The 9,808-nt window shown below is 38.0% G+C and overlaps 1 protein-coding gene across 8 annotated transcripts in view; it reads left to right on the top strand.

Moving 5' to 3' along the window:
• Nucleotides 1–3,666: 3,666 nt before the first annotated feature.
• Nucleotides 3,667–9,808, top strand: part of tnika (TRAF2 and NCK interacting kinase a) — a 91,949-nt gene continuing 85,807 nt past the window's right edge. For all 8 annotated transcript variants that reach the window (XM_056742481.1, XM_056742485.1, XM_056742484.1 and 5 more), the window contains exon 1: nt 3,667–3,993. In XM_056742481.1, coding sequence (XP_056598459.1) covers nt 3,937–3,993 — 57 coding nt within the window. In that variant the 5' untranslated portion in view covers nt 3,667–3,936. The remainder of the gene's footprint in view (nt 3,994–9,808) is intronic.

Below are 9,808 nucleotides of genomic sequence, written 5' to 3'. Positions count from 1 at the left end.
ACATATGTTAATAATCACTTTTCACTGCTCATTAGTCGTGTTATACACAAACAAAACGACAAATGCATTCGCACGCTGTGGCTTGGTGTATATGGATTTTCCCTTTTTTAAGACAAGTACACCAAAGCTCGATAGAGCTTCTCCAGCTCAGATGATCACCAGGTCTTAATTGATTAGACTTCAACTTCAACCCCAAAAATTTGTCGGGTTAATTTATGGGCTGAGTTTGACCCAACAGGACCAAAATAAATAAAATGTTGTGTTGCTTTGATCTGGATTTTTTGTCAGGCACGTTTATAATACAATTTGAAGCACAAGTCAGATTTGACTTAGACTTGTCTAAGACTTGCCCTTAGATGATTCGTCATAATAAAATATAATAATATAATATAATTACATTTTTACTTTCAGGTATATGCAATACCCACTTTTACAGTAAAACAAATTATGATTTTCCTGTATTTATTATAAACTATATACCTTACCTTTTGTGAACATACAGTAGCTTTAATATTTTTGCAGTGTTTTGTCTCTAGTGACACTGCTTCACAAATATGCTGATACATGTTTTCCCTGAAATATCTTTATCCTCAGTTGTGTAATTTGTGAAAATTTCTTTGATCAGCCGGGGGCAGAAAGGTGTCAATGACAGTAAATTTCCTTTCACACCCTAAAATTATGTGCGCTTTCATCATAGCTGTATAATGATGCTACTAGCTAAAGTACAGGGGTTTTCCCACCTTACCTGACAATAATTATTATATTAAAATATAATTTTGACAGTTTTTCTTTTTGAAAAATTAAATATATTTATGTATTTTAATAACATATATATTAACAAATGATTCAACCAAATTGCCCGTTTGTGACATTTGAATGTTGTTTCTTAACTTAAAACCGAAAGTAAGCAGCTTTTCCTCGCGGAAGGGCGGCATTCTGTAAAATTGATCTAATAAAATATTTTACTGTTATTTTTGCTGTTCTTATGACTCGGCAAAGCAAGTTTTTTTAAAGCAAAATTGTTCCTTTCTTATCTAAACAGACTCTTCATAGATAGAAATCGATCCCTTGTGTCAGGCCCAAACCAGTTGCATTTTTCACTGTCATTAGTGACCGTGTAAGAGATCAGAGCAGAACTGTAACAGATTCCAGGGCTATAAAGGCCACCCACTGTAGATATCACCTATAGATGTGTCCTCAAGGGCCCACTGCCAAGAGCTAAGTGCTGCATACTGCAAACTGCACTGAAAACACAGCCCGACTGCAGTGTGCCATTGCTGATACAAATTTGTCCAGGAGAACAAGACTGTCAAAATAAACCAAATGATTTTGGACACAAAGCGTGAAATTAAGGCTTTATTTCATCAACTGGATCTGCCTGGAAGAAGCTTGAGAATTGCTCGAAGACCAACAGGGATAAATAAAAAAAAGATTTTGTTCCTGGATAAAACTATAAAAATCAAAGCTCAAGCTTGATCTTAAATAGGGATGAAAGGGGCAGTGTGAATACAGCTTTGAGTGTTAAAGAGACCCGAAAAAATCTTTTGGGCCCATAAGACTGGCTTTTTTCAAATTTCTCTCTTTCTCTTCACAGAGCGACACAAATCAGTTCCCTGTTTCATAAGTGTGCACATTTTATGTTGGTTTTATTATGTATTGCTGGCTGAGGGATTACGAACGTTTAGCTGTAAAGAGCTCTTTCAGTTCATCCCATGGAGCTGAAAGGCTTTCTTGTTTGTCCACAGAGTGACCGAATGCTCTTTTAGCGGGTGATTCCTCTATAGACGATTCTTACAGCAGAGCCTTTGAATGATAAAAGAGACATTTAAAAGGACAAACTGGTCTAAATGGAATTTGGGTTACTTCTGGAGAAGCATTTCTGTGGAAAAGAATGTAACAAACACGTAACTTCCTGGAGTATGTTTACCTTTCTACTTCCTTGAAAACCCTACTTTCATGATAACTGATATCATATTGTTTTCATCAAAGTATTTTATATTTAAATATGATTATTATTTTAGAGGAAATCTTCTGTTTTAAATTGACTACAGCATGCAACCACAAGGGGGTGACAGCTTGGAGATCCACATGCCTTGTTGCTCTTTAGACATGCCCACATGTGGATCTACTGTTCCTTGCAAATCACCATTCTCTCCAAAGGGATAGTTCACCAAAAAATTCTGTCATCATTTACCTCCAGGTTGTTCCCAACCTGTAGTCTTCTGTTCCTTGGAAAAATGTCAGTAACCAAACAGATCTCCGCCCCCATTTACTGCCACAGGGGAAATAAATACTACAGGAGTCAATGGGGGATGCGATCTGTTTGGCTACTTACATTCCTAATGACTTCTTTTATATTTAGCAGAACAAAGACATGTATACAGGTAAGGGACAATCTGAGGATAGGTAAATGATGAGATAATTTAAATCCCTTTAAGCCTCATTACACCAATGTTAACAGATACAAATAAAGAGGAGACAGCCAGAGAAAATTCATTAATGCATTCATTATTATCCATTAAATTATTAAAAACTTTTGGAAACACGAGAAAGACAAATCAGAAAAATCTGGCTTTCATTTAACATTTTAACTAAATAGTGACCTCTAATTTAAAAGTATGAGAGCTACATTTGTGTCGAATTGTTGCTGAGCAGCTATTTTGTAGGCTATGGCAGTTCGCTAATAAATACACCTATGGAAATCCAATACATATTTATATTTACGGAAACTTAAACTTTCACTATTTCATAAGACAATCTATTAAAATCTGCTCTGTACAATGGTTCTGTTCTTATAGCCTGTTTTCAGATTGGCCTTAAGTAAGATATGTCAACACTGTTAGCTTTTGACACTGAAAGACATTTATAACAATTTAAACAATATAGTATGTAACATACTATCATGATTTGTGCGGAAATCTTTACATTTAAAAGTCGTTATTATTAATTAGTAAAATTATCTCCATCCGTACGTTGAAACTCAGTCTTGCCAGCATGACTAGATCATAGGTCTGACAGTTTGAAAGGGCAAGCTCTTGTGACAAGCTCTCAATTAGATAAAGAGGTAATATGAAAAGAAAACGACTTCCTCACATACATTATACAGGTGAATTTTCCAGGAAACATAGTTTTAGGGTGACCGTGCATGCTGTCAAGGGGCGCAAATGTTATAATGGCAACCCACTAAAAGTATATTTTACTTTTACCCACTTGTATCTTTTACCCACTATAAGTATATTTAGTGGAAATAACAATAGATTAAAAAGAGGTAAATTGATCATTATTATTAGGAGTAGGTCTATCCTGTAATATAGACTAAATGAGTCTAATGATTTAAGCTTTTGTATATTAATATATTTAGGACAAACATACAAGGTATAATTTCCTCAAACTCAGGACCAAAGGCATCCTCTGGTTTTGTGTGTTTTTTTGTAAAAATTATAGACATTAATTTACTCAAACAATCTTATCTGTTTTGCATGTGTATGTGACAAAACCACACAGAATGCATAAAATCCCCAGTTGCTTCTAAAGAAGTAAATTAGTTTTCTTTGAATGTCAGGTCTGTCTGGAGAAAGGGCAAATGGGCGGTGCCAGATATAGACCACGCCTCTTCTGTAACCACTCCCGCAAATCTGATTGATGCTACTCTAAAGACAAGCGGCATTGAGAATTTCACAGGCAGTGTGGACTGTGGAGACCGAGAAATGTGTACATGGTGCTGAAAAACATGCCGTCCTCAAAGCACACGACATTTCTCGTCGCTGCGGTAAAATCGTACTGAAAGCTTGCGTAACGTCGGTGGAATCCACAGTTAAAAGAAGGATTGTGAAAGATATCCGATCTAAGGGACGCTCGAACCGCGTTGCGGAGGAAATCGGCGGACGATTGTCTGAAATAGATTCAATTCAGTTTCTTTGTTTCTCCGTTTTTAACATGGCGAGCGATTCTCCGGCTCGGAGTCTGGATGAAATAGACCTCTCAGCGTTAAGGGTGAGTTGTATGTCCTATTTTATAAAGATGCACAATGATGTATTTTGGTGTAGCTGGAACCTGCCATTACAACGGCGCTGCCATAACGATCAATACAATAATGGAAAGAATGGATGTGAGAACGGCCATAAAGCATTATGTTTGATCAGAGCCGTTTTGAAGAAATGTTCAGCTGATAAGGAGCTGTGCGTCGGATCAATTAACTGTTTTCAATACATGTTACAGTTTATATTGCACTAAAAGGTCAATGAATTTATACGTCTGAGAAATCTAATGAAATGGACAGTAGCTTAAAAGGCACATGGAGGAATGAAAAGCCACGTTGTTTGTGTAATGTACTGGCCTGGGATTATCCTAACGTTACTCTTTATGTCAAGACTTAATCTATCCTGTATATCGTAAAAATGAAAACGTAAGTGTTACTTGTGTACTGCTGGTGTGTTTGTGCCATATTCATGGTTTGATATTTTAAAATCTTACTCGCCCCAATGAATGACTTAACATTCTGGATAAACTGGGTTACTTCCTAACAAGGCTATGTTTTTATACATGCATCACTTCTCCGCTTATAAAAACTGTGCCAGTCTGGCTTATTAGTGTGTTGTGAGCGCGAGCGCGAGCGCGCGCGTGCGTGTTTCCGTGGTGCCTCGGGCTGTTCGATTCAGAATTTTTGGAGTCGATTCCTGGTTCGGGAATCGAGAGAATCGATTCCTGTCTGCTGTTTTTGTTTCCTGCTCAGTTCCCTGTTTTACTTCAGATTTGTATTTATTATTAGTAAAACATACACATTTTTAATGCAATACGATTTTCTGAGCTGTCCCTTTTTACATTTACGAATTGTTTATTGTTTCTAGAACAAAAACCTTAACCAAACATGTCGATCTTGTCCTGCCATTCCAATGTATCGTTAATAATATAATTTATAAAATAAAATAAATAAACGACAGGTGAAATTTCTATTTAAAGTTATTCAGCAGTTTACACAAAATTACTTCAGGATAGTAGATACAGTTGACAGATCGATAATCGGTAAAATGTATTGAATATGCAAGAATACTGTGCGTATTAATATTGCTGTTAAGTGCAAATGACTGCAGACTGGTGTTGAAAAAGTTCTGTCCAGCTTTAAACAGACGTCAATAAATATGTTGGGAGACTGTGCTTTATATACTGTTCTATGTTATTCTCTTCATGCAAATACTGAGCTCAGATCGAGAAGATGGTCTGTTTACAGTCCGTCTGAAAAGCAAATACTTGTATGTTTTGTTAAATGAGTGGATACATTGTATGCAGAATATTTGATGTCATTCACAGCTCAAGATTTCATCCATCAGTTTTTCTGAAGTCTGCCCTGTTTAAGACAAGAAACTAATGTGATTTAGGTGACCAATGACATCAGCTCAGGTGCAGGGATTTTATAATCGACTCTCGATTCTAAACGCCTTGGTATCGAGGAATCAATTCTTTTTGGGATCCATTCCCAGCCCTAGTGGTGCCCAACTCTTGGAGCATGAAGATAGAGATCATTTGTACGAATCGGATTGTGTGTGCAGATGAATGTGTGCCTTGAATGCGCCTTTGGTCTATAAGATTTAAGGCATGAGCTAGGTTTCATAAAGGAGGTGGAGTTTTTAAGAACTACCCATCATCCTATAGCGTCATCACGAGGTGCAGTTTCACCGTGGCTGTAAACCAATTACCTCGTGTGCTGTGGGACCTAATGGGTTGAAGAAAAGCACGCAAAGTGCTCAGCTTTCTCTCTAAGTAGCGCATGGGATGGAAAGATTATTGCAGATATCCAATTGAGTGCTTTTGATTTGGGCATCTATTGTGTCTGGTGCATTAGTAGGCTTCTGTCTTTCACGCATGCATCTGTTTGTGTGTGCATGCATCCGTCACGTGGTGCTGCATTCAGTTTAAATCGTATGTAACTGTTAACTGCAATAGCATGGCTGGGATTTTGTTTACCTCACACGGTTGAGTTTGATATTACTTCTATACAATAAATTAATTAAACCGCTAGTTTATATCTGACAAAAGTGACAGTTTTATATTTTATTCAGTCGAAAGATTTGCGTCTTCAGGCAAAGTGCAGGCTGAAAGAATATCTGGAGCGGAGTCTGTAAATGAAGTGGAATTACAGATCTTCTTTTTCCCCACTCACAATTACTCCGTCTTTACTTTGGGTTTTCTTATCCCACAACGAAACAAGCACCCAAAATACACTCTGTATCCACTTGCGTTCCCTGGTCTGAAATGTTGGAAACCGTAAAAAGATGCAATAGCAACGCTCAAACATCACAGATCTGTCACTCTTAAAACACGGCTTGGCCAATAATCTGAACTCGTCGTATATATTTAATACCAGCCATACATTCTGCCCTTTATAGATCAGAGACAGTAATATATTGCTCTTGGTTACTCACAACCTCCATAGTGAAGGAGGGAATTTTAAGGCCACTCGCATCACTTTCTGAATTTTACGTTATGTCAGTAGGGTCTAACAGTGGCTGACGCCTCAGCAGGTTTTTTACACCGAGGCCATTTTTTGAAGACCTTAAATCTGTGCATCGCCACGCTTTTCTTGACCTTGCCCCCTTTACTTGCATTACTCTGCCAAGGCCGATTCAATGGCCTAATGTCATGGTATATTCCTCTTGTGCAGTCTTAGCATTCATTTGATAAAATGCCTGATAGTGCTCCAGGCCATAAACACTCCTTTTATATTACCAAGCCACAAGATTTTCGGGTCATATATTGTTATCACATATGTTTTTGGTTCGGCTTGATGCCTTTGGTACGTGTAGCATTCATATTTCAATCGAACCGTGCCAGAGTTCATTTGCAAGAGGAAGTCTGCTTGTTTAGTGCGCACCAGGATTTGGATAGCAGCGTTCACACTTACACAAACAAACCGCACTAACAGCGCAACCGCACCAGAGTTAATTTTAATCGAACCAAACATGGCATATGTGAACACACCCTAAGTAATAAGGTTTCTCACGCTGCTGCAGCCGAGTACAATGAGTGCCTGTACCGTGTGGAAAGAGTGAGCTGCAAATGTGTCTGGTCCTTCACAGAAATGAGTGAGAGTATGCGGGAGCTAAAACATCTAAAACACGTGTTTTGTTCCCTGTATTTAGTTCTTTGATGTGATGCAGTATATTTTTACTCGCTATCACAAATGGGTATTGTTGTTTGTTACAACAGCAAATGCTTGAGTGTTTGCGTTGAACGCACTACAAGAGAAGTTTCAAGAGGGTCGCCAACTTGTACTTGTATTTTGAAAGATGATGATAAATTATTTGGATCTTTTCCCTTCAAACAAATGCAATATAGCTAAATGTATCCTACGATTGACTTTGCGCATTGAAATTCTATTTGCGTATTTAACCAATGAAACGCCGTAGCAGCACGCAACATCATATACTGTACAAGATTTGATATTAAGACAGAAAATGTGCCAGCCAGGTAAGGCCCTCGGACTTGGGCACGGAGCTTTCTCCTTCTCCCCAAAGTGCTAGGGACTGTAGCTTGCGCTCTCGTGGTGAATGCATCTGAGTGAAAAGAGCACGTTGCACCTCATGCGTGTCAAGACTGCGTCGATCTCTATTTCAGCGTGCTTGCCGCGTGTCTGTATTTGAACCATGAGCTGCGGTTGAAGAATGCATTGCACCACATGTGCGCCGTGACAGCACCTATGTTTTTTAATGGCTGCTTCCCACGAGTCTGCATTTAAAATAATGAATTCGTACAATGGCTCGACAGAACGTGGCACTGTGTAGGGCTGCTCGATTATGACATAAATCATTATCACAATTATTTTGCCCAATATTGAGGTCCCGATTATTTAACACGATTACTCGTTAACTTTTAAAACAACATCGAAAAATGTAAAAACTTCAACTGAACAATAGATGTCAAGAAATAGCAAAGCTGAACCATTGTAACGGAAAGGGGTGATTTTTATACCACAAGAAAAGAGAGGATCGATGCTAAATGGAATGCACCACAGTAATTGTTTTAACTCAATTATTTTGTTTTTGTGATTGTTGAAGGCCAAACTTGATGAGGATTAATTTTCTATTAATCGCACAGCCATACAGTGTGGAAACTTGCATATACATTTTTTGTCTATTACCCTGATTTTCTTCAGTTCTTCTGGCTTATTCTGTTTGTGCAATGTGCATGTTCATTTAGCTACATACATTGCAAACTCATGTAAACACATTTTGGACCAGACTTTTAAAATAATCTGATTTTGATAGTTATAAGTAAAAGCACTTACTGCACCGCCATTCATTTGAATCTAGTCAGACTAGTGTGCATTCACTTGCATGTTGTGTTATGAGTGAGGGATGAGAAATAGGTCACCCAGAAGCAGAGAGCGCTGACATGTGCAGCGAGGAAACATTACAGTACAGCACATGCTCACATCGGCCATTCATAAAGTCTCTGGAACATAAGCAGAGGTTTGTGTTGCCAAATATATGCGTGGGATGTTTAGCTTTACCTGGTCAACCTCGCCTAGTCTCGAGGGACGACATCTGAAAGTGAGATTCAGTGCTGTGACCACAAACCTTGAAATGAGATCCTTGCCCTTTCTGTTTGTTGTCTTGCAATTTTTAGCTCTAAACAGAAGTAGGTAAGACCTTGGTTTGTTCAAGGGTCATATACAGAACAGCAAGAGGTTTATTAAACATGGTTTCGATGTGATGTCAGAATGACCTTCGTTCACCCATATTAATGAACAAGTGTTTTCACGGTCCCTGCAGGTGTGCGGTGGAGCTATGGAAAGTGGGCTCTGATCAGTCAGGCATTTCAAGGTTCAAAGCCCAGTAAAATTGTTTAGTTTTAGGGATTTTAGTCCGTGTATGTTAGCATCAAGCATAGCATCTAGTGTACTCTTACATGTTGACCAAACATTTTGCAGTTGCATACTTTTTTTTTGTTTTCTTCCTCCTTTTACCGCATTATCCCAGGTTTGGATTATGTGCTTCCCTTTCATTCAACAGCTTTGCGCGTTGAAGGAATATTACATGGCCAGATGCTGTGAAGGACAGGTGTCTGCTCTCCAGACTCACTCTGCATGTGTACTTTCACAGATGTGTGGGAGAAATCTATTTATTGGTTTATTTAATAGGGACCAACATATTCATTAACATTGTTGTATCAAAATACATGAAAATATGCCAGGATTAACAAAAACTAAATACTCATTGTTAGAGCTGCCGGTCAAAGCGGTTTAGATCTGTGCACCCCTTTTTTTGTGTGTGGAGGATTTATATACGTGTTAGTCATATGTGTTTTCACCCAAATACTGAGCTACATTCCATCTACTGCCATCTAGGACATCGGGTTTCTTTTATAGCATTATTTATTTATTTATTATGTAAATGCTTAAACAAAAGAAAATGCATAGTTACTGAAAATAGGCTGAACTGCTAAATCTATTCAAACCCCTGTTGCTATCGGACTGGTTTTTCCTGAGGAGGTCAAGCAAATTTGTTTTGCAGACACATTTTGATGTCAATTTTAACTGTTTAAAGTTGAATTTGTCAAGAAGTTTGGAACAAATTAGTTTTGTTCACTTAAAATTCGTTCTGAAATATCCACGTTTGGAAATTGGTATTTTATACATTTTTTCATTAAATGAAGGTAAAGATAGTGTCTGAGTTAAAACCATAGAGATCCCAATTCTCCTTCATGTAAATCAAATAGACTGAGAGATACAGTCATCTCACTCTCTAGTGCTTTAGTTAAAAGACCTTGTGTGTTTGTGTACCCAGACAGGTTGTTTTTGCCTGTGCCTTGC

The sequence above is a fragment of the Triplophysa dalaica genome, chromosome 3, assembly GCF_015846415.1.
Source record: "Triplophysa dalaica isolate WHDGS20190420 chromosome 3, ASM1584641v1, whole genome shotgun sequence".
NCBI lineage: Eukaryota > Metazoa > Chordata > Actinopteri > Cypriniformes > Nemacheilidae > Triplophysa > Triplophysa dalaica.
Note: the sequence above shows the minus strand (reverse complement) of the source record. Positions and strands in the feature narration are given on the sequence as shown.